Raw genomic sequence first — 22,547 nt, forward strand, 5'->3', positions numbered from 1 at the left:
ATGCTCGTTTGAGAGATGATAGCGAGCGCTTGAGCCTTCTCTATCCGGCGTCGCTGTCTGTCCGGCGCCAATTGACGCGCAAACAATACACGATTGTTTTTCGCATATGGTATCTTCTCAGGGAGAGAGATGACGACTGGAAATTCTTCTCACATCCTCATATTTTAATCGTGCTTTGTTATATCTAGATTGTCGAGATTTGCTGCTTTGAAGTAACCAAGAGCGGGTGTTGTGTAAGAAAGCCCCATGTGCTTGGTATCACAGCGATTCGAGTGCCGATCACGGGCCGAAACGACAACTATCAAAAGAGCCCCCAAATTTTATTTCACAACCACCACCAAGAACACTCAAAAACATCATCAAACTCTAGCGACGTGTGATCTCTCTAGTCATTCTGCCACCATGGCTGAAGAAGATAACCAACCGCGCAACCGCAAAGAGCGCCGTGCCGCTGCGAAGGAATCTGGCAAACACCCTTCGACCGCAACCATCAATGCCGCGGGCCACATACCATTATCTCAACCCGATCGCACCGGCCCCAAAGGCAAAACTCTCCTGGAGATTGCAGATGAACGAACCTCAGCGCTTCAAGGCATGATGGCTTCTGGTCAACCTTTCGAAAAGTCTCTTGGCGATGGTCTGGCTCGCGACGAAAATGGACGAGTGCTTCTACCTGCCAAAGACGACGACGAGGAAGCCGTGATTGGGCCTGTGGGCGAATCATTCTTCTTGGCAACAAGTCTAGCAATGGTCCACTTTACTCTGGATGTGCTGGTGTTCAACCAATATGCACAAGAAATCAGCTGGCCTGCCATCATCCAGCGCACAGCTATTGCCTACCCAATTCTCTTTCTCATCGTCTACATGATGAAGTCAGAGATGGCAAATCGCTTCCAAACACTCAAGCAGCTGTTCTGTCTATCTGTCGCAATCGCGAGTGGTTGTTACATGATCTATGCGGGCAACACATACGACTACTTTGCAGTCATGAAGCAGGCACCCCCGTTAGGTGCGCTTTGGATTTGGAGTGTTATTGAGATGAAGCTGGAATACGGACTTTTAAGCATTCTGATCGATGTCGGATTTCTGTTCTGGAACGGCTACACCGTGTTCTAGATAGGCATCATTCCCATTACAACTCAAAATCATATTTGCTCTTTCATGTTGTCATTTACGACCGTGCACTTTCTCGAGCTAGCTTAAGGCTATCAATGCACGCTTTGGAGAAGCTTGGTAGATTCCTCAAGATGTTTTAGCTATATGAGGTGGAGACGAGACAGGGCAGAATTGCTTTAGGGTGTAGCAAAAGTCTTTTTATATCTTGGATTCTCTTCTGCCGCTGGTACGGCCGCTCATCTCTAGTTCATTGATTAGCAGGAACCATTGCATTTGGCCTTCTTGCTCTCTGTCTGCTCACTCATTCTTCTGCAGTAGCAGGATGAAGTAACAGGTATATCCGCCATATTAGTCGCCAACTGGAAGGGCAATTCGAGTTGATCATATTCATCATGACGTCCAAGCAGTTTCAAGCATTCACGATATCCGACCAATGCCCAGACATTGTTAGGGTGTTGATGGCCACGAGGAATGCCGGCCACGTAGCCAAGGTCTTCTGCGTATGCCTGGGCTGCTTGTTCGACGAGACCCTGCTCGAGTGATAGGGCAGCGTAAGCATGGCGTGTGGGTTGCATCCAGCCCCAAGGCTCACTGTATACGAGGTTGTCGTCGCGCTTGATGGACTCTCTCAGATGCTCAAAGGCGAGATCGATATTGCCCTTGCGGTACTCAATTTCACCTGCCAGCATGGCTTCGCCAACCTTGAGGATATCGGTGCACTTGTTTGGGAAGTCGAAACGAGATTCTGGTACGCGTTTCTGGGCCGCTAGGAACAGCTCCTGCTCCTTTTCGGCTTCGACGACGTTGCCGAGCGCTGAATGTGCGACACCCTTCGCATAGTGAAGAGTTGCTGTAGTTACACAGTACAGCTTCTGATTCTTTGGCATCTCAAGAGCGAGAATTTCCTCCCAACGTCCAAACCGAACAAGTAAGTGAGCACGAACGCCCAGGAAGGACTCAAGCCAATCTGCCATGTTTGGTGACTCAATGGCAAGAAGTTCTTCCGGTAGGTAGTTCTCCATGAGGGTACAATTCTGGAGAGCAATCTCTGATTTGCCGGAAAGCAAGGCAGCATAGATCAAAGAGTGCGAATTGTGGGCGCGGTAGAAAGTGTACATCTCGTTACCTTCCATCTTGGCCACATACGCATCATCAGCTCTGACTGCCGACGCGTTTGCGGCAATGCCAGCCCTGTAGTCTCCGATGAGAACATATAAATGCGAAGGCATGTGTTCCAAATGGCCACTGTCGGGCACAAGGCCTCGCAGGCGGTCACCTGCTTCCAGTGCAGCTTCTGGTTTTCCTGACATCTCCATCAAGTGAATGTAGAAGTGCAACAAAGCAGGATGTTCCCAAGCTCCAGGCAGAGTAAAGGCATGGTCCAGTGCTTCCTTTGCTTCGTAAGGACGAGCGCCACGAGCAGGCTTGCCGGTATGGATGTTCCAGAGAGCCCAAGGCGTCAACACCATGAGTGATTCCGCATACAGACATGCAACATCTAGGTCGTCTCTGTAAGTTTTGTACACATCTTCCATCGCGTCGACATATGCCACGTTCCATGGCTGATAATCCTCGGTAGGGGTCTTTTGAGGGTACCTGGCGACGATCGCTTTGATGAGAGCTTGCTCAACTGGTGTCGCGTTGTCTGCGAGCTCTAGAGCTTTGCGTGAGGTCTCGTATGTCACTACTAGAGCTTCCTTGAGTTCTTTGGGATCAAAAAGTCGCCATGCTTTGTTGTAGTAAGGACCCTTTGTATAGGCGAGGCCCCAATAGCCCATAGCACAACCAGGGTCCAGTCGAATGACTTTCTCAAAGCAGATGGATGCTTCCTTGATGTTGAAGCCATATGCCCATATCAAGCCACGATCGAACCAAAGCTGGGCCTCGGAATTCTTTGTACTGATCTTGCGACTGTAAGTGCCCAGATTGAAGTAGCCATCGGTCGGTTTGGCATGCTCCGGAGCGTTGACTGATACAGCTGGCATGATAATGTTTGGGTCGAATTAATTGCTGGTGGACTATAGTCAGAAAACAATACTTGGTCTTATGTCAAACAGGGCGATGTTGCCGAGGCTTCGGGGACATTTGGTGGGGTATAGATCTGGACAGCGGCCACCTCCCCATGTGCTAAACTTTGTCACGCGCACCCTGTAGAAATGCACAATGTTTTTAAGATCAGTGCAGCTGTCCACTAAGAGTGTGATACTTAGCGCCTCTCTGCGGACGACTAGAGAGATCTTGAAAACATTGTGCATTTCTACAGACCGAATAACCCTAGGCATGGCCGTGGGGGATGGCTAGAAGTGAAAGAATTTAGCGCACGGGGGGGCAGGATATCCCCGATAGCTGTTGATCGGCCATCATCTTACATATCGCAACGGCGACAGAATGGCGACAGAATGGCATGAAAAGACGACGGTATCCACATATACGTACAGTGCGTATCAACCCAAGACGTGATTTCATGACGCTTTGTCGGTCGACAGCACTGTTGGCAACATGATGCTGCCAGCGTTTAGCACGCTTGAGAACCAAACCTCCCTCCATCCTCGGTATTTGATACCTAACATATGAGCAGTTCTCGTCGAGGCTGTCTCCATTAACAAACGTCAGTAGCGTTCCTAACTGTCAAAATCAAGGTGGTTTTGAGAAACGGACAGGGTCCATCAAGAGCTCGAATTCGATGCTCTCTCTCACTGGATAATGTCCGATATCCGAAACTCAGTTTGCATTTTCTAAAGTGACAATGGTCGGCCCTCAGTGATTCGGAGATGTATCAATCTACGTGCCCACCCAGTGAGTGGTTCTGGCATAGGTGACTCCTACCAAGCACAACGTCGGTAAGCAGCAGTGGCTGCGTTCTGTCGCTTTGACTCTCCACCCCATGAGGAGTACCCACAGACTTTCGGAAGTGGTGCGGATCGGAACCCAATCTCATTCACAACCGGTGCACAACTTGAATCTGCAAACTTTTTGTCAGATCCCTTACGGCTCGAGCCACGATTGCTGGTTTTGTAGAATGCATCCATTGAAGTCACTAGGCTAAGCATTCCTGCAAGTCATCCAAAGTTCATTCAACGTTCGTCCCTTTCACGACTCGTTCGCAAGAAGACGCGGCCACGATCCACCTCTAATTGTCATCGCCAAACAACAAATGCTTGGTCAAACCAAAAATCAGCAAGTATGCTAACAGCAGCGCGGCATAGCGCGTGGAACCACCGGCAGGAAAGTACGGCGAGGGTTCGGAAGGCACGGAGCTGCCAATGCACAACTCCAGCAGATCTGAATTGCTCCTTCCGCTTGAAGTGGGAGTAGATTAAGCAGTAATCAGACAAGCGAAACTGAAAGGAGTACACCGAGGAGTTGCGTAAGACTTCGGTTACAGCCTATCCGTTCACACTATTGCGAGGAAACTACTGGGCTATCGCAATTCTAACGAGCACGTTTGGCATTCATGCTGGACGTTATCATATATGCCGAAAATCCAAACCAAACCAAGACGGCAGAGCTTCGGATCGCGGCAAGCACGGCCAACGTTCTATCCTAGATTTGTTTCACTGACGACGGGTCTGCATGCTTATCCAGTGCTATTTTAACGTCTCCATACAGTGGTGCTTCACTATTGCCAATCTGACTGCAACATTGGACTTTGCGGCTTACTCTCGAACATGGCTGTGCCGCTATGGGAAGGCCTCAATTGCTATATCGCAGACTCGCAATATCGGGACGCGTCCCATTTAACAGACCACGTGGAATCGCTTGCGCCTCCTCATCCGGTCAAGACCCATCTATTAGAGCTTCAACATATGCACGCTCGGCCCACGTAAAACCAATTTACCTTTGCGTTCTGCGGAGCAAAGAACTCCTGTTGGCTAACCACGCAACCACGCCACAAGCTCTGATGACTACATTGACCTAGACCACTGACCACCAAAGCGGGACCAGTATACCATGACTCGCGGCTGAAACTTGAAGGATTCTCTCCACAGCACAACCCCTACACGCGCGGTTGTCCCTGATAGTAGTTCGCGAATACTTTCGCTTGCGGGTATTGCGAAACCAATGATCTCCCGGAACCCTCACTGTCAGGCATATTAATGCTAATATAATAGCACCGCCGCCGCTGTTAGGCAGGCAGTCTAACTACCCGGACGATCCAGACTACAACTCACCTCTTTGCCTTGGCAGAAAAATCCCATACTATCCAAGTACAAAAGACGTTTTTCCCCATTGCATCGGCCACTTGCTTTTTACCATTGACCGCCGCTACGAACCGAAGCACGCAAGTAATAAGAAATTCTATCAACCCTTGCAATCATCGTTTGATCACCACACATCACCAAAATGGCCATCATCAAGTCCTTCGTTACTCTTACCCTGCTCCTGGGCTCGTCTCTCGGCGCACTCGCCGCTGGCAACAAAACTGCTACCAACGGCATTGGAAGCCTTCCCGCACAAGTTAGTATCTACATCCTGTGGATCCGGTGACATATTCGCTAACAGCATCTAACAGAGACATGTTATCTCTGTCGATCAAGCTGAGAGCATTATCGCTGCCGCCGTGAAGGAGGCATCAACTGTTATCCCCGAGAACATTGCCATTGTCGACCCCTCAGGTCTGCTTGTCGCTTTCCACCGCATGGACAACGCATACCCCGGTAGCATCGACATCTCCATCAAGAAAGCTCGCACTAGCGTGCTTTTCAACGGCATGGCTACCGCAGACCTTAACGCTGCTGCTCAAGGTGTTCTCTACGGTTCGTTCGACAATGTCAAGAATGAAATGGACTCGAACTAACCAGTTTTCCAGGTGTTGAGGAGACCAACGGCGGTCTTGTTGTCTTTGGTGGTGGTCTTCCTCTCTACAAGGACGACTACCTGATCGGCGGTATTGGTGTTAGCGGTGGCTCCGTTGACCAGGACGTTCAGGTCGTCAAGGCCGCTGTCTCCTGGTTCAGCAACGCCACCCTGTCCCACTACTAAGCAAGTGATACGACAAGCAAAAGTTTCCTTTTCTCATGCGTTCGAAGTGGGGTTTTGTGATGTCTTTCAATACCCTCGACGCACATATATCTCTTTGAATTTGATACCCTTCTAACGTCTGTAACTCGCAAACGACTTGCTCTTCTTCTGTGGGTGTTGGTGGTCGTTATTGAGCTTAAGACAGCACGTGCGATCGAGTGTAGTAGTTGCGGTTTGACTTCGTATCTCGAGAGCCGCCCAGAATGCGAAGCTTATCTTGGTACCTGCATGATGCATGTGTCGGAGATCCCCCAGGTCTCACATCCCACGTGAATGCAGATTGAAATCCTTCGTCAAAATATTGGTAAACACGATATATCGTGCATCTGATCTGTATGTAAGAATAGGCGCACTAGTCTCATCTCGCAGGTGGCATGGCTCCGGCTCGTTGTAGCGGTGATGGATATTCGGTCTTGTTCACTGACCGCTATTCTCGGCAAATCGTTCCTTGTTTTGCGGCTCTAGCGAATATCGAGACACCAACATCATGAATACTTGTTACAAGGACTAAGCAATGAAAGACGCTTTGGTTTGAAATTCCAGGAAGTCGTCTTGAAATCCTATGTTGCTGAATAAATACAACGAACGACATATGCCCAAAGGTGCGTCCTTCAGCCTGTGTCTCAAATCTAGTCAGCCCAAGAGATACCCAAGTCTTTCACACCGCCAGTAGCAGCTTTCACGGGCTGTCCGACAATGTCCCATCTATCGACTCTCCAGATACAAGCATGCCAGCCATTTCTTCTATCCATGACTCGCTTCATGATATCCTCACGCATCCAGAAGCTACCAGTTTTGGTCTCGGTCTCAAACTGCCATGTCGTCACGATATGCAACCCCTTTTCTCGAACGTCACGAGGACGTTGTAGTGCATTCTTTAGCTGATCTTCCTTGTTCAGAAGTAGCAGACGTAGCGGAATGATAGGGCGAGGGCCAGTCGGAGTGGCAATATCCATGTCGATAAAGACGAGAACGAACGACGACTCGAAGCCCATATCCCAGTTGATATGATTGAATGTGGCCGAGTATTTACGGATCGAGCTGTGGTCTGGAAGGACATCGTTTCCTTGGAGAAGACCGAATCCAAGAGCAGGAAGCCCAATGGAAGTAAGCGTAGTCAGCTCGGCATTGAATGGCTTGATCGAAAATCTTTTCAGTGGGCGAGACTTGTCAAACAGCTGCTTTGAGTCCTTGACCGAGAACGGAACAGACTTCTGAGGAAATGCTTTTGTATCGATCGTACCTCCAATGATAGTTCCCAAAATTTCAGAGAGCCAGTGGCTTGGGTAGCCGACCTTTCTGAGATGCATGATGACTCGGAAGAGGACAGTCAAGTTGAACGGTGAGTTGATCAATGTCATGGCGGGCACCTGTCTTTCTTTAGGAATGGCAGTCTTCAATAGCAGACCGTGAATCCAGGAGGTGATAGTAGGACGGTCGAGAAGGCTCGGGAAAGGCACAATCTCAGCTTGCTTGGACCATTCAAAGTATCCCATACCAATCAAGCCCTGCATCTGCATGAAGGCAGGTAATGGCATACTCTCCGAAATGCAAGGTCTCCTGACACATAGGAAGATCTTTGCAATCATTGACATTTCCGGAAGCAAGCAATACTCGCTGTTGAACTCGTCGACATCTTTAAAGGCAGGCGGATTTCTCAAGCAAGTGAAGGAGAATTGTGCTTTGAAATCTTTTGTGACCGGCGTAATGGGAGCAGCGAACAAGAAAGCTCCCAAGGTTCCACCAGTGTAGTCGGGGACGTTGGAAAGATGAACCCGGTCGAATATTTTCGGATAGTCTTCTGTGGTCGAGACTGGCATCCCAGATTCTTCCTGACCTAGCACTGGCTTGTTCAAGCGGTCTGGGTAGAAATCCAGGTGAATCTTCTCGAAGATCTCATCCATCTCACCCAAGATTGGTTCGACCCTTATGCGTCCCTTCAGGTGATGGAGAGCAGCCGCTACTTTGGTGAAATAGTCCACGGCATAGTCATACAGACAAGTTGGATTCGCTGGTTTCGGCCAGAGATAGCCACTCCACTGATCAATGATGTTGGTTGACAAATCAATCTCTGCCATGGCCTTCGAGCCTGAAGTCATGAGAAACTGCTTGAGATGACCAGTATCGATAAGAGTGACATTTGGCATCCATGTGTTGTCGATCTTATTAAGCAAAGCATCGGTGATGTTTTTCGGAAAATTCTTGGACGCCATTACTTCCTTCAAATTTAGAGGGTCATCTTGAAGGAATGAGGGTGGGGGTGTCACTATGCAAGCCTTCTGGTACAGCACTGCATCTTTCTTGCAACCCTTAGGAGTGGGGATTTTATCACCTGTAGCATATGGGTTCATCATCTGCTTCATTGTGTCCAGTAGCATTCTTTTGCGGAACTCGCTAGTTGGCCAGTCCTTTGCGGTTTGGTGCTGCCACAAGACGAGAGCATTCCTAATAGCATTACGGTCTTTCTGGAGGATATCGAACCAGGTAAATGTTGCTATCGGTTGGCCAAGCAACTCAATGGCCTGCGATATGGTTGACTGGAGCTTCTGCCATGCTTTGGGTGGCATGATGTGGTTGATGTACACGTAGAACAACGTTCCGAGGATTTCTTCACGCTGATCGGTCGACATGTTCGAGGTGTCAGAGAGCTCTTCCAGGAGTAGAAAGATGATCAACGCTCGCGCAATCACCGTTGCTTTGGTGTCGATGATCGTAAAGTGATATTTGGCAGTTGGTTTCTCAGCTTGCTTCCTCTCATGCTCGTGGATTTTCATCCAGGTACCGTGCAGATGGCGTGCATCACCAATACCAGCGAAAAGATAAGCAGTCTTTTCTTGTTTAGCATCTATCGGCTTGAAGTTGCTCTGTTGCTCGTCGTGACCGATATGGTAATACTCCTGATTTGTCAACCTGCCAAGAGTTTCAGTCAGATATCACATTCGATGCTTCGGCTTTGGCTGCATCCCGATAGTGTTTAATAGCTGCATTGTATCAGCGATCTTGTTCGTGCTTTGTGCTCATTATCCTAAACTGTTCCTGACCTTCGTAGAGCTTGCCTTGCTTGTACAAGACGTTGCCGAGCTGTCGAAGCTCTTCTGACTCCGAAGCCATTCTGCATGTATTCAGTCCTGATGCCTCAGGTATAAATCACCTACACTTCCCATCAATATCGTGATGGGAAAAAAAGTCATGGATCAATTAGTGCAGGCAGACGTGCGAAAGACGCGACTCCAAACTGCGCGTCGTTCTGAGAGCTGCAGCTAATTTGGTCGGGGTTATGCTTTGACATTTTGAGCCTCAACGTCTATTAGCAGAAGCTTCCTGAGAGTCGACGTGACAAGGTTCAGCACACGGTGAGGTTTGAATGAAGTATTTTTCTCTCTTGATCACATCGAAGATCGCGCCGGACATCTTCAACAAAGGATGCAAGGCACACCGTCATCCTCGAGCGAGACCGATTGATTGACACCCCGCATCTGCATGACAGCCGTGACGTGATGACTTCGACATCGTTATTTCGTATTTCAAGAGGTAGGAGCGACCTCCTTGTTTTGTTCTAGCAGCTAACTATTTGCTTACATTCATGTCTTTCGATACCAATACTCAATTCTCACCTCAATCGACAAAACCTATCGTAGCAACTTCGAAGATGATGAAGAATCTGGTCCTTGATCCATCGCACGCCGAGGCGCCTACTCGCGACCACCAGGATTACCCTGACAGTCTGCCAGAGGCAAAGGAGACCAAGGTTCATCCCACCAATGCCGGATCAGAGAATGCAAGTCTGTATTTCGTCGGAACAGCAACGACGATATTGTAAGCTCGGCGGGATAAGCATTGACTGTGCAATGGTATATCTAACCATATCAGGGAATGGGAGGGCGTTCGCATCATGACAGATCCCAACTTCTTGCATGCTGGAGACCATGTTCATCTCGGACCCGGTGTGACGGGAACAAGACAAACAAACCCAGCACTGGACCTGCACGAACTTCCTCGTATTGACGCAGTCCTATTGTCACACTACCATGCAGACCACTTCGACCAAGAAGTTGAAGCTTCCCTTCGTCGCTCGTTGCCCATTATCACAACTCCTCACGCGAAAGATCACTTGACTTCGAAGGGTGAGGAGGAGTCTTTCAGCAAGGTATACGATCTCGACTTCTTCCAGAGCATGTATGTCGATATCCGCAAGTCTGGAACTACACATGAAGCAACGAATAAGAAGGTTCCGGCTGTAAAGGTAACAGGTATGCCTGGTAAACATGTTCCGCAGGGTATGCTGAGCAAGGCCAATGACCTGCTCGGTGCTGTGCCACCTACCAATGGCTGGATGCTGGAGTTGGGCTACAAGGAGGGCGATGGCAGCTCCACTGATAGCTTCAAGAATGGATACCGGTATGTTCAGCCACTCTCTCTCGGTCTAAAACTGCTTAGATGACTGACGGATGGATTATCAGCATCTATATTTCCGGCGACACACTCATGGTCGACGAGCTCAAGGAAATCCCAGAACGCTACAAGGGTCAAAACATCGACCTGATGTTGATCCACCTTGGCGGCACTACGATCCCATCGCCAAAATTGCCAATGTTGATGGTAACCATGGATGCAAAGCAAGGCATTGAACTTGTCAGACTGATCGATCCTGACTTGACCATTCCCATCCACTACGAGTAAGCTTCGGTCTCAGTTCCATTGAGAAGAAGGAAAGATGCTAACATTCGGACAAAAGTGACTACGATGTCTTCCTAAGTCCTTTGGACGACTTCAAGAAGCAAATGGAGGAGGCAGGGTTGAGTCAGAAAGTCGTGTACCTGGATCGCAAGGACCAGTACAAGTTCGCCGTGCAGCAAAGCAACTGATCCGGTAAGACTGTGGGAAGAGTTGAAGTTTGGGTTTCGAATTTCGATGACTTTATGGATGCAAGCAGGAAGCCATCCAACATTGATGATGATGATGATAAGAAGATAAGGGCGCGATGCGATGTCATAAGAAACGGGGGATTCAAAAAATCAATCCCAAAGAAATACGAGGGAGTATAGGTGTAACGGAAAGCAGTATGCACTTGTCCAGAGGCCATTCGAAAAACATGTGCACAGGACCTACGCAGAGAAGCACACGAGCATTTGGCATGACATGTAGCACTTGGGTATTGTGAGAGATTGGTTTGAAGCCTTTGGATCTTTTTCTTGTCTTTTGATTTTCAACATTCATTGGGAGGCCATCTCATGTCCCTTGGGGATTCTTTCTTGCAATGCTCAATTCATGTTTCCGACACGGCCCATCTCTCTTGATCGCGGCCATCCTTGCATCTTTCATGTATTCACAGTTCTTGTCGCATGGTCGGGGGCATAGCAGATGTTGGACGGAGCTCAATTGATCATTGGTTCTTCAAGTGGGGGCAGATGAATCGTTGTAGTTTATTCGTTTTTGGTTTGGTTTGGTTTGGGTTTTGGCGCTCAAAAAGTTGTTATTGACACATGGTCTGTTTACTTGGCGACACGCTTGCCCTTCTGGTTCTTCTTGGGAACGTCAGAGATGGTAAGACCTGTTTATTGTCAGCTCCAATTTGTTCACTGCTTCTTTTTTCCCGCTGTTTTCGGCAGAATTTCGAACAAGTCGGAGGGGAATTGCGCGTACCCGGGGGAAGAGACTGCTTGAGCTTCTCGGCCTTGTCCTGGTCCTTGAGGACGAGGGTGTAAAGGTAGCGGTTGCAGCGGACCTTGAACTTGACCTGCTGGGGGCTGGTCTTCTTGATGCGGGCAGCTGTGAATTCATCCAAAAATCAGTCTTCGAATTCCTCGATTGCGGGTCCTAAGGCGCGGAGTGGAAATGGGGAGAGAGAAAAAAACGCACAGGAAGCGTCCTTGCGGCGGCAGATCTCAATGAACTGCTTGATGTCGAGAACTTGGGAAGGCATGATGGGCGATGTGTTGTGTGGTTAAACTGAGCGTAGTTCTGGCGAGTCGTTGCTATCGGGGGCAAGCTGGTCGCTTTCTGTGGGACAGGCTAAGCGAGGTGCCTTCTGTTCTGCCAAGATTTCTGGCTCTGTTGCCCATGTGAAGGGGAAGGAAAGGAGGGCGCTTTGACCTCCCCACCTTCTGACCACTTGCGACTGAAGGGACAGACTACTGGTTTGGATAGTGAAATCAGGCAGACGAGATAGTAATCTTCTTCAACCTACGTGTCTGATTCTGAAACCTAGAGATATCACTTGCGACGAGCGACCTTACTTATACCTCGACATCACCTGTGAATTCACAATACAATCAATCATCATGCCTACCCAACTTGATAGAGCACTCAACTCAAAGGTCCGAGTCATGCGGAATCACATGCATCAAGTATCAAGCACTAACATGTGCTGTGTTACAGAACCTCTTCTTCGGCTTTGCAGGTCTGGTCGCAGCATCAGCAGCATGGTCCATCTTCGGCAGTGACATCTTCCCCCAGGAGGCCGACCCTACTGGTGGTGAGTACAAGGATACACCTAGACCACTCAATGACATAAGTACTAATCACAAACAGAACCCGAAAACTGGACTGAAGAAGAGATGAGAAGATGGTTGAACCGCAGAAACCTCATGGCCAGCAGCTCATCAACCAAGGAAGAGCTATTGGCCAGAGTAAAGGCCAACATGCGTGCACCCAACTAAACGTCGCACAAACAGAAAAGAGAGTCTCGAAAAAGAGGAGATCCGAGATGAAACGTTTGTCATGACTCTACGAACTATGGTACATTTATCTTACAACACCTGCTGTCCACTCTAATGTGACTGGCTTATCTTCTATGAGTCGCTTGTGAGGGGTGCGAACAGTACGCCCAATTGTCCTTTGCCGAGCGGCACTCTGGACTCGCCGTAGTCTTTGTCTGCACCCAACTGAGCATCCACGAAGCCTCTTCTATCATCTGCAACACCCAGCATATCGAGCAAGTACTTGGCCTTCGCAGGCATGACCGGCTGAAGCATGATTCCAGAGAGACGCAGTACCTCAGTACAGAGGTAAATCACGTAGTCCATCTGACGCTCAGCGTGCTCGGCCGAATCAGCATTGGGCACCGCATCCCCTGCCTTAAGCTTGCTGGCGATATCCCACGGACTTTGGGCCTGCAAGAAAGCATTTGCTGCATAGATGTTGTTCATCAAGTCCTTGAGAGCAAGATTGGGCCGTAGGGCTTGCATACGGCCGTCGATGGCTTGAGGGAAGTCTCGGACTAGTTTCCCAAACTCCAATATTGCTGCTCGATTGTCGTGTTCCTCGCCGAATGGCAGCTTCGATTGGTCGTCACCAGCAAATCTCTCAACAGCACGTCTGACACTCCAGCCCTTTCCGCGAGTGATTCTAGAGGCCAAATTACCTAGACCTCCTTGAAGACCCTTCTTGTAACGCTCGATAATGAAGGCATTGTCGTAATCAGCGTCGTTGTCAATGCCACCATCGTGAATCATGTAGTAGCGCATGGTGTCGGTGCCGAAGCGATCGAGAGCGAAGAATGGGTTTACAACATTGCCAGTGCTTTTTGCCATCTTCTGCTTGCCGAGAGTCCAATGAGCATGAGTGAGGAAACGCTTTGGCAGAGGAAGGTCTAGAGCCATGAGGAAAGCAGGCCAATAGATGCAGTGGAAGCGAAGAATATCTTTGCCGATGACTTGCACATCGGCGGGCCAGCCGCCGGCATGCTCCTTGCCAGGTGCCCAAGGATACCCGGCTGCGGTAGCGTAGTTGATCAGAGCATCTAGCCAGACGTAAATGGTTTGTTCAGGGTCGGTAGGCACGCGAATACCCCACGTCAGTCTCTTTGAAGGTCGCGAGATGGACAAATCCTCAAGACCAGCAGTAACAGCAGACACTACATCCTTCATTTTTGTCTGAGGAGTGATCCATTCAGGGTTCTCAGCGTAGTATGCTAGAAGCTTGTCACGGAAAGCAGAGAGTCTAAAGTGGTAATTGATTTCAGACGTCCATTCCACCTCCTTACCAGTCTCGATCGAAGCCATGATTTTTCTTCCGGTAGGAGGGTCCAAGACGAGATGAACTTGAGATTCCGGGTAGAAGGTCTCATCGCTGACAGAGTACCAGCCTTCGTGCTTGGACTGGTAGATATAACCCCTCTCGTTCAATAGATGCCAGGCGTATTCGACAGCTTCTTTATGTGCAGCATCGGTAGTCCGGATGAAGTGGTCGTTGCTGAGTTCTGCTCTTGCAGCCAGTGTCTTGAAGATATCGGCACCCTTGTCGCAGAAAGGCTTTGGGTCGCTTCCGGCCTTTGCTGAAGCTTGCTGGATCTTCATACCATGCTCGTCGGTACCAGTCAAGAGGATGGCTTTCTTTCCCTTGAGCAACTGCCATCGCTTTAGCACATCACTGAGGACCATGGTATAGAGATGGCCGACATGAGGGGCGGCGTTGACGTAGAAAATGGGAGTGGTGACATAGTATGGCTTGCTTTCATCCGGAGTAGAATTTGTCGCCTGGTGGCGTACACGAGTAGAGCGATATGTGCAAGTCGAGCATATCGATTGCGGTCGCCATGACCTTGGACGGAAAGAGCGTATCAGAGGAGTCATTGAGGTTGCGCTGGTCTACAAAAGGCAGTCGCGAACATTTGTTGGAGAAAGGTCAAAGCTTCATTCCTACATTTTGCATGTGACAAAGACAATCTTTTGACCATCGACTCTCAATACAAACACTCACATCAAGCACGATGGCCACCAAACTGGGAGAGGACGACTTCACTCGCGTCTCGGCGCACGGTATGCTACTACAGTACGAATGCGACACCTTGCGCCTGTTCTAACACGATCGCAGCTGCCGAGACCGTCACCGACGCATACTATGTCGCCCTGGCAAGCGCCCGTGGTACTCTGGCCTCCTACTACGTCCCCAAGGCCGTCCTTCCGTCCGGGAAACTGCTGCCTCAGATTTCCTACAATGGCACCGTCATCTCCGACCCTGAAGAATTCGCGAATCTCTACTTGACACAAATGCCCTTCACCTACTTCGAAATCCAATCCATCAACGCACACGTCCTCAACCCAGCACTCGCCCCTCTGGATCAGACTGCAAGCAAGAAGGAGCAAGTCGCAAACATGAGCATCCTTGTCCAGGTCAGCGGTTACGTACGGTTGATCGAGCGCAAGGAGGGTCCAATGCGCGCCTTCTCGGACACCTTGATCCTGGTCCCCAACAAGGAAGAAGTTGGTGCAAAGGGCAAAGACAAGACCGGCGAGGGCAAGAGCTGGCTCATCCAGAACCAGAACTTCAGATTCGTCGTTTGATTGAAATCTTTGCTGGACTTCACACCCTGTCCTCTTCGATATACACTTCTACAACCATCACCTTGCCACTACAACACTCGATCGCAGGTCTTCGGAAGCGCCCTGGAATACACTTTGAGCAGTGCCTCAGGTATTTGAGTTGATTGCCATGTTCATCTCATGCCGCTCATGGCGTTCGCAAAGCATATCGAGTCGTGGATCGCTGCGGATGTTCAAATTCGCAAGCCACTTCCATCACTGTGCTAAACGTTATATGACCCTTTCTCCACACACCTATATAGCCTTTATTGGTTACACGAGACGATTGGGTCAGTAAAAGCTTCCTTATACAGTTGAGTTGGGAGAGTTCGAAGCTTGCTATACATAAGACGCCGCTTCTGTTATTGGCAGTACATGCCGATACAATTGTGGAGCTTAAATCAACCAAGGCCGTATCCCTCATCGTACGAGACGACATGCTACTGAACCCGTGTGAACTGAATTGATGTGAACTGAGGCATTGTAGAACAGTGACTGGTAATCATCTATGACAGAGGAAGTGGTCGAGGCCACATGGCGATGTTGAAAACGATGCCGCATTATGTTAGATCGTATGCCCTCGAGCTCGACCGAGAGTGTGTATCTGAAGGAGGCTGCAGATTCGCTGTCGTTGAGGGATGGTAGGTGTGAGCCTCAATGAATCTATGGTTGAAGTTTCCAGACCCTCCTCATCAAGGAGCAGTTAGATGCTAACGACAGAAACCTTTATCCCGTCGTGCAAACGACAGGGGACCGACCGCGTATTATATACCGATGTTCGAAAGTGAGACCTCAGAACGTCCTCTCGGTTGGCGTCGGTTGTATCTGGAGATGGGCGGCGGACCACTGGACGTCTCAATTCAACCTTCTGCAGAAATGTCTCAACATGGAACCATATGGGAGACAACCATGAGCAGGATGTCAGATTGGCACCCAGCCGTACTGGCCCGTGACAAGAATTGGCTGACTGTCAGTCAGTCACTATGACAAGGGCATCAATATCATACGAGACATCCATCGTCATTCTGTTGGTCAGTGGCCATGCAACGCCTTGGTCGAGTGGCATATGTTTCCTTCCAATAACCGAGGTTGCCTCAGGCAAGTAAAAGCCGTGCTCGAAGAGCGCCGTTGAAGACGCCCCCTCGGTTCGCACTCGCATCGACGGTAGTTACGAATGTGGTGATCGAAAGCTCGTCACCCCTTCAGCCCAGGTCGATCAAATATGTATTGAAGGGCAGGATTGGCAATCCTCTTACTTGTAGCCGCTGAAGCTGCCGCCGGCGGCCAGTCCGTCCCGTGACGCTTCTGAGGCTCAAAATCAAGCTTGTCTGACGGATTGGTCTTGTAGGCTGTAAGTGACACGGTGCTGTAGAAGGTTCCTGACTCTGTGGAGTCCGTGGGGTCTTTGTGCCTACTTTTTGTGAGGATCAACGAGTAAACGAGACATGTCATGTTATCGAAGCATCAAGCCTTTGTGGACAAGGTCTGAGATCGATCATACGCCTTGCCTTGCTCTTCTTTTTGGTCGCCAGCCACATGCTAAACGACAATTCTTACCTACTTGTACTACCGCTTAGAAGGTTCTAGTGATAAGGGAGTGCTGGCAGGGCTCAAAATCGGTCAGGGACCGAGATCAAGGCACCGCAGGAGGTGGACTTTTGGGCGCCACAAGTCATCATCGTGACGCACTACGGGTAGAATGGCTGTGGTTGTACAGCATGTGGCGGCTGAGAAGAAGGACGAGTACGCCGTAGGGTGTCCTGTGAATGCATGCAAGAAGCTTTGTTTGCTGCAACACGAGCATCGCTCGGTTGGAAACACTTGTCCATGTCTCGTGCAAGGCAGTTGTAGGCTGCGGCGCCGATGATCTCTTGAAGAGATCTACGGTGGTGGCGGCGACGTAGATGAAGAGGGCGCAGACCTCAGCAACCCCTCGTGGCGAGGTTGGGATGTGGTAAAGAGCGACATGTTCATCTAGTCAGGCCTGCCACGCAGGTTCGGGAGTTCCAAGCAACAAAGCAGAGCATTAGTCAGGTTGGCAGGAGAACAGACTGCGCTCCATGTCGATGATCGACCAAATGTAGGAGAATCTGACTGATGCTCGCCAAGTAATTACACAGCCACACTTCGATCTCCGCAACAGAACCATCAACATCAAGCGCAGCGGCTGGCATCGGGAAGCGAAAAGCCACGGACGGGGTTTGGAACGAGCGCGAGCAGACACATCGGAGAATTGGAAGAGAAGGCGGGTCGGTTGCAGAGTTTTGAGGCTCCATCACACACATGCGCAACTAGGTTCTGTAACCAGGAGTTTGCTGAATGCGAGTGGTATGCTGAGTGTTATGTTGGGGAGATGGCCGGGCTAGAACGATAGGATAGACGATCGTAGAGCAAGTTGCTCGAAGTAGGCAAGGCCAGAAGGGGGAATTCCGAAGGGCAGGACTCGTGGTTCTTGCCAAAAGCCAAGTTCTTTTGCGAGGGAGGTTCAAGATCTGCGGCTGCTTTCTGCGTCATTTGAGTAGCTTGATCAGGGCTGTCTTGAACCTTACAAGCCTTCCAAGGTCTGTACAGCCAGTTTCGCGATTTCTGTTTGCCTCTGCGCTCATCGACAAATAGTCGGATTGACCACCAAACACGCAGGATCGCGTTCTTGTCGCGGCATGAAAAGCATTGAACTCGTCACAAGCACCATTCACCCGTTAAACTGGCACATCAAGGCGTCTGACGTACAGGAGCAGCCACAACGACTTACAGGCTACAGCACCAGCAGCACAGAGTACCGGCTCCACGCGCATCTCTAGTAGCTGCGCCATCGCGCCGGGCCATCGCGCTGTCCGAGCATCCTTGATCGGTTTCCAGTTCTCGACTGACAGCACGAGTGCTTCATCCTTTCTTCTCGAATCACGCTCCCCGAGCCCGACAACTGTTCGAGTCCATTTGCTACCATTTATCGCGTCGTTATCACCGCTCCGGCCATAGCAACGTCGCAGGCTTCTGGCCACAAACACCTTTACGCCACACTCTGGAAATAATACATGGACGCTTGAAAGTCGCGACTGTTTCTGCACTGAGCTATATCGACAAGGAAGCCTAATGCTGCATTTTGTCCTGGCGCGCGACACCTCTCTCCACCGCAGACCCTCTACAGGTTCGCATATCACCGCGACCTAGCAGATCACGTATGTGGGGCTTGATTTTCTTTTTTTCTTTTTTCTTCTCGTCGCAATGTGACCGTGGCTGACATGAGCCTAGTCTATCATCAACACGCTCAGCCCTTGTCAAATGTATGTATCCCTCGATGGCCACGCGAGTTAGATCAGGCAGCCCTCAGGTCGAACCTTTTCCTCCTCTCGAAGTTCCTCGCACGCCCACCTCGGCCTCTCATTCCGTCTTCGCCATCTCAAAAGATAACCAACACCTGCTCAAGCCACACGCCCCGGAATACACTGTTGTTTCGCCCAAATCTCCAGCACATTTTACGCCACGACCTCTCACGGGTGCCGGTGCCTTGGCCGATGCTAGGCGACACAATCAACAGCAACACAATCAAGAGCAAAGCCAGACCAGTCCCAACCCTGCCGCTACCGCTCTGCATGCTCTGATGAGTGGTCCCGGAATCTCAAAGGCCTCTGACCTCTCTTCACCAAATCACTCCTCGAGCAACCAAATGCGAAAGCCGAGTACACATCTCACCGTTCCGGTGACAACAACCGCCGAGGCTTCCCAGCCCAGTCCTGTGAGCTTAAGAAGTTTCGGAGATTCAGACGCTGTCTCGCCCGGCGGCGCAATGACAGCCACATCGCACGAGCACACTCGGGATCCTCAACTGGTCGCTGAGCCTGCAGAAATGACCAGTATGGACTATCCAGAGCCGACGCGCGGATACAGCTCGGCTGCAAGCGCACACCCATCGCACAAATCATTCACATATCCTGGCCCAGCATCGGTAGCAGCAGAGGCGGCCGCAGAAGGTCAGTCGAGAGCCTCTCCATCGACCAAACGGCACAAGTGTCCGTATTGTGCGACTGACTTCACACGTCACCACAACCTCAAAAGCCATTTGCTTACCCACAGCCAAGAAAAACCATATGTTTGCCAAACCTGTCAGTCACGCTTTAGGAGGCTGCATGATTTGAAACGCCACACCAAATTGCACACTGGTGAAAGACCACATATCTGCGACAAATGTGGAAGACGGTTTGCTCGTGGCGACGCTCTAGCTCGACACAACAAGGGCCCTGGAGGTTGCGCTGGTCGCCGCTCGAGCTTTGGAGGTGATGACGATAGTAGAATGGGCGATGAAACAATGGAAGGCATGGACTATGGTGATCATGGAGAGAATGGTCACGATATGGACGATGAAGACGACGACCCGAGAAGAGGGAGTGAGCCGAGTCGCAAGCGTGCGCACATCGAAGACTCGCATGACTCCAACAGGTCCATCTATCGCCAACACTCGAGCACTTATCCGCCGCCTCTCGCTAGTCGCGCGATGAGGGGCAACATGGGCCCTCCTAACCACCACATTCTGCCCTCATCCAGCTCTGTAACATCCCCTGGCGAGATCTCTAACGTCAACTCGACGAGTAATCTCCCACTAAACCAATACGTCCCGACTCCCACTGTTGTGCTTGGAGAGGGAGGCATATCACATTCACCCAAGCCACTCTCTCCCAATCAACAAGACCAGCATCGCCTCAGCATAGCCGAAGCTACAAATGCGTTGCGCAACAGGTCGCCTAGTCTTACACAACTTCAGCAGGCACACAACGCTCGCGGTGGACAAGCGACACCACCTGCGGCCCATCAGATGTCACAACACAATCAATTACCTTCACTGGCCGGACTTGCTTCTGGACATTCTGTGAGATTGCCCATTCAGTCTACATCTCATAATCCGATGCACAATAATATGCAATCTGGACCTATGCATGGATCAAACCCAGGAAGTCTCTCAAGTCACGGACACAGCTCCGGTGGCAGTATGCGAGAGATTGTTGGTGATGGCATTAATGATGTCTGGAACTATGTCAGAAACCTGGAGCAACGATTCTCTCGTATGCAAGACGAATACGAATTGCGCATATCCCGTCTTCAGGAAGACTTGATAGCCATTAAGGGACATCTCAGCTTCCAGCCACGCTGATAGGTGTCACACCTTCCGGAATATGACCCATGACAAACAACACGCCCTTTTAACGAATTCGAATTGCGATTGCTCGTAAAGGGCCACTTTCGTTCAAGCGCATCTTCGGCCTTTTTCATTTGTTCTTTCTTCTTCTTATACCCGAACGCATCTGTTGGGATGTGGTGTTCTTCCTGTTATAGGCGGTGGAGCGGGCGGCGCTTTGAGATAAGAGGATGGGGCGTTTCACAGGCAGGCAGGCAGGCAGGCATGTAGCATGGTCGCTGTCGGACCCTTCCTCGCGAGGTACGAAGCTGCTCTTCCTCCTTTTCTGAATCTCCAAAAGCGTCAGAAATTTTGGTTACTTTCTTGCTTCATCTTGCTATTCTTCTCTTCCCAGCACTGCTCCAGGGTTTTATCATAGAGCGTTCCAGCATGAAATAGCGCAAAATGAAATTATCGGTTGCAAAGCCTGAACTTACATTGTTGCAGTACGAGATGGCCATCTCAGCTCACATTCCAATCACCGTGAACAGCAACATCACACAGCATTCCTGTGAGTTCTCAAGACAACAACAACAACAACAACCCAGAAGATGCGGAAATAGAACAACATGATGACTTCTTATTTCCACAAACGGGCAAGATTAGGAATCTGATTGCGCCGCTTCTTGTTTTACACAGGCCCAAAGGTAGAGATGGGACTCTTCAACAGGAAGAAGGTCGATAGCCAGCCTGGTATAGACGTTCAAACCATTGGCGCAACGACGGCCCCGCCTTCATCGACCAGCAGAACTGGAATCAGCAGATTCGGCAGGGGTGGCACACGATCTTCACATTCCCAAACCCCTGGAGGGCTTGCATCGAAAGCAATTCGCATCATACAGTTCCTGTTGGCTGTGTTGATCTTGGGGCTTGTCAGCTATGCTCTTCATGTCTACTCAACCACATTCGTAAGTCATGTTTTCGGAGTATGGCGGACGTGTCCAAATTCAAAAGCTGACAAGCTATATCTCAGTTGCAAGCCGCATACATACCAGCCATCATAGCGGCGATCTTGACTATGCTGGCAACTATTCCACTGGCCTTCTTGTCTCGCATCCCTGGTCTTGCGACGCACCCGCTCCATGCTGGCCTGGTCGATCTGTTTTTTGCTCTGTTCTGGTTGGCTATTATGGCCGAGCTAGCTGCATATAGTGATGTCGCAGCGCCCAAAGACGTTACGTACTATTCAGGTGGGTTCGACAATCTGCCGACTGGAGGAGCAGCGTACGCAGCCTACAGTGATGCCATTGGTAGACTCAGGAGAGCATGGGCATGTGGAGCCGCAGCTGCAGCATTTGCCGGAGTCGAGTTGTGAGTATCAGCACACGACCAAGATTCTCTGAGCACATCTAATTCGAGAGCAGTGTGCTGTTTCTCGTCAGTGCGTTACTACCACTACGCGGACGCTTCGCAATCACAGGAAGTGACAGTGTCGGAGTACCCACGAGTCATCACGGCTCTGGCAGACATAGTGGCTCAGAACCCGCGTTCGAAATGCAGACGAACAGTGTCAACGCTGGTCACACAGGGCCGACGAGCCCGATAACTCCTACGACTGTGCATGGAGCCAGCAATACGGAAGGACAAGTCGCTGGAGGCACCAACATGCTTGGAACCACGAACCGAAACACGTTCGTACCCACTCCCTCTGGACAGCACGAAAGCGGGTATAGTGGTGAGGAGAGAGCAAACATGATTTAATGCATGGTCCGATGTTGATGTTCCAGGAGTTGTCCAGGGGACTGAGTAATGCGGGGTGAGGTCAGTGAAGTGGAAAAGTGGTACGAGAGCAAAAGCTGGGGTTAAAGGAGATTAATTATAATGAGCGAGCTGTCATTCGTCGACGATCAATTCCACCATAGTTAAACTCCCTTTGTCTCGATGCAACTGAACATGTGAATTGAGCATGAACAATGACAACGGCCAACGGAATCCTC

The 22,547-nt window shown here is 50.2% G+C and overlaps 12 protein-coding genes across 12 annotated transcripts; 8 read left to right on the plus strand and 4 right to left on the minus strand.

Annotated features, from left to right (window-relative positions):
- Positions 1-429: 429 nt before the first annotated feature.
- Positions 430-1,116, plus strand: M438DRAFT_241378 (uncharacterized protein; the record flags this gene model as incomplete). The annotated part of the gene is made up of 1 exon (XM_029899543.1): positions 430-1,116. A coding segment is annotated over one exon (687 nt), but the record flags the coding sequence as incomplete, so codon positions are not given.
- Positions 1,071-3,149, minus strand: M438DRAFT_310668 (uncharacterized protein). Its single transcript, XM_029902434.1, has 2 exons — positions 1,418-3,149; positions 1,071-1,358 (listed from the first exon to the last, which is right to left on the minus strand). The coding sequence occupies exons 1-2, from the start codon at positions 3,099-3,101 to the stop codon at positions 1,315-1,317; spliced, it is 1,728 nt and encodes a 575-aa protein (XP_029764594.1). The 5' UTR covers positions 3,102-3,149; the 3' UTR covers positions 1,071-1,314.
- Positions 3,150-4,960: 1,811 nt separating this feature from the next.
- Positions 4,961-6,215, plus strand: M438DRAFT_342005 (DUF336-domain-containing protein). Its single transcript, XM_029904643.1, has 2 exons — positions 4,961-5,574; positions 5,630-6,215. The coding sequence occupies exons 1-2, from the start codon at positions 5,461-5,463 to the stop codon at positions 5,912-5,914; spliced, it is 399 nt and encodes a 132-aa protein (XP_029764595.1). The 5' UTR covers positions 4,961-5,460; the 3' UTR covers positions 5,915-6,215.
- Positions 6,216-6,595: 380 nt separating this feature from the next.
- Positions 6,596-9,311, minus strand: M438DRAFT_394100 (uncharacterized protein). The gene is made up of 2 exons (XM_029909151.1): positions 9,180-9,311; positions 6,596-9,119 (listed from the first exon to the last, which is right to left on the minus strand). The coding sequence occupies exon 2, from the start codon at positions 8,910-8,912 to the stop codon at positions 6,768-6,770; it is 2,145 nt and encodes a 714-aa protein (XP_029764596.1). The 5' UTR covers positions 8,913-9,119; positions 9,180-9,311; the 3' UTR covers positions 6,596-6,767.
- A 476-nt stretch (positions 9,312-9,787) lies between these two features.
- Positions 9,788-11,003, plus strand: M438DRAFT_310675 (Metallo-hydrolase/oxidoreductase; the record flags this gene model as incomplete). The annotated part of the gene is made up of 4 exons (XM_029902435.1): positions 9,788-9,954; positions 10,009-10,536; positions 10,599-10,814; positions 10,874-11,003. The coding sequence occupies 4 exons, from the start codon at positions 9,788-9,790 to the stop codon at positions 11,001-11,003; spliced, it is 1,041 nt and encodes a 346-aa protein (XP_029764597.1).
- Positions 11,004-11,630: 627 nt separating this feature from the next.
- On the minus strand, positions 11,631-12,061 carry M438DRAFT_264317 (ribosomal protein L38e; the record flags this gene model as incomplete). The annotated part of the gene is made up of 3 exons (XM_029899942.1): positions 11,631-11,689; positions 11,782-11,907; positions 11,998-12,061. The coding sequence occupies 3 exons, from the start codon at positions 12,059-12,061 to the stop codon at positions 11,631-11,633; spliced, it is 249 nt and encodes an 82-aa protein (XP_029764598.1).
- Positions 12,062-12,419: 358 nt separating this feature from the next.
- Positions 12,420-12,797, plus strand: M438DRAFT_264978 (uncharacterized protein; the record flags this gene model as incomplete). The annotated part of the gene is made up of 3 exons (XM_029899982.1): positions 12,420-12,455; positions 12,517-12,613; positions 12,670-12,797. 3 exons carry the CDS (start codon positions 12,420-12,422, stop codon positions 12,795-12,797), a joined length of 261 nt encoding a protein of 86 aa, XP_029764599.1.
- Positions 12,798-12,929: 132 nt separating this feature from the next.
- Positions 12,930-14,711, minus strand: M438DRAFT_264775 (uncharacterized protein; the record flags this gene model as incomplete). The annotated part of the gene is made up of 1 exon (XM_029899969.1): positions 12,930-14,711. One exon carries the CDS (start codon positions 14,709-14,711, stop codon positions 12,930-12,932), a length of 1,782 nt encoding a protein of 593 aa, XP_029764600.1.
- Positions 14,712-14,848: 137 nt separating this feature from the next.
- M438DRAFT_265762 (uncharacterized protein) lies at positions 14,849-15,422 on the plus strand (the record flags this gene model as incomplete). Its single annotated transcript, XM_029900049.1, has 2 exons — positions 14,849-14,897; positions 14,953-15,422. 2 exons carry the CDS (start codon positions 14,849-14,851, stop codon positions 15,420-15,422), a joined length of 519 nt encoding a protein of 172 aa, XP_029764601.1.
- A 2,971-nt stretch (positions 15,423-18,393) lies between these two features.
- M438DRAFT_83140 (uncharacterized protein) lies at positions 18,394-20,925 on the plus strand. The gene is made up of 2 exons (XM_029910347.1): positions 18,394-18,619; positions 18,693-20,925. The coding sequence occupies exon 2, from the start codon at positions 18,727-18,729 to the stop codon at positions 20,584-20,586; it is 1,860 nt and encodes a 619-aa protein (XP_029764602.1). The 5' UTR covers positions 18,394-18,619; positions 18,693-18,726; the 3' UTR covers positions 20,587-20,925.
- Positions 20,926-21,540: 615 nt separating this feature from the next.
- Positions 21,541-22,137, plus strand: M438DRAFT_342012 (uncharacterized protein). Its single transcript, XM_029904644.1, has 2 exons — positions 21,541-21,978; positions 22,029-22,137. The coding sequence occupies exon 1, from the start codon at positions 21,629-21,631 to the stop codon at positions 21,923-21,925; it is 297 nt and encodes a 98-aa protein (XP_029764603.1). The 5' UTR covers positions 21,541-21,628; the 3' UTR covers positions 21,926-21,978; positions 22,029-22,137.
- M438DRAFT_342014 (uncharacterized protein) lies at positions 22,029-22,467 on the plus strand. Its single transcript, XM_029904645.1, has one exon. It carries the CDS (start codon positions 22,105-22,107, stop codon positions 22,309-22,311), a length of 207 nt encoding a protein of 68 aa, XP_029764604.1. The 5' UTR covers positions 22,029-22,104; the 3' UTR covers positions 22,312-22,467.
- The last annotated feature ends 80 nt before the right edge of the window (positions 22,468-22,547 follow it).

Source organism: Aureobasidium pullulans, assembly GCF_000721785.1.
Source record: "Aureobasidium pullulans EXF-150 unplaced genomic scaffold scaffold_2, whole genome shotgun sequence".
In the NCBI taxonomy this organism is placed as follows: Eukaryota; Fungi; Ascomycota; class Dothideomycetes; order Dothideales; family Saccotheciaceae; genus Aureobasidium; species Aureobasidium pullulans.

Bases quoted from the DNA above. Each gene is read 5' to 3' on its own strand.
- M438DRAFT_310668 (XM_029902434.1), bottom strand. From the start codon at position 3,101: ATGCCAGCTGTATCAGTCAACGCTCCGGAGCATGCCAAACCGACCGAT. The intron at 1,359-1,417 runs GTGAGCAGACAG...TCAATGAACTAG, and splicing joins CTGCTACTGCAGAAGAATGA to AGATGAGCGGCCGTACCAGC.
- M438DRAFT_342005 (XM_029904643.1), top strand. From the start codon at position 5,461: ATGGCCATCATCAAGTCCTTCGTTACTCTTACCCTGCTCCTGGGCTCG. The intron at 5,575-5,629 runs GTTAGTATCTAC...AGCATCTAACAG, and splicing joins TTGGAAGCCTTCCCGCACAA to AGACATGTTATCTCTGTCGA.
- M438DRAFT_394100 (XM_029909151.1), bottom strand. From the start codon at position 8,912: ATGAAAATCCACGAGCATGAGAGGAAGCAAGCTGAGAAACCAACTGCC.
- M438DRAFT_83140 (XM_029910347.1), top strand. From the start codon at position 18,727: ATGTATCCCTCGATGGCCACGCGAGTTAGATCAGGCAGCCCTCAGGTC.
- M438DRAFT_342012 (XM_029904644.1), top strand. From the start codon at position 21,629: ATGCTGGCAACTATTCCACTGGCCTTCTTGTCTCGCATCCCTGGTCTT.
- M438DRAFT_342014 (XM_029904645.1), top strand. From the start codon at position 22,105: ATGCAGACGAACAGTGTCAACGCTGGTCACACAGGGCCGACGAGCCCG.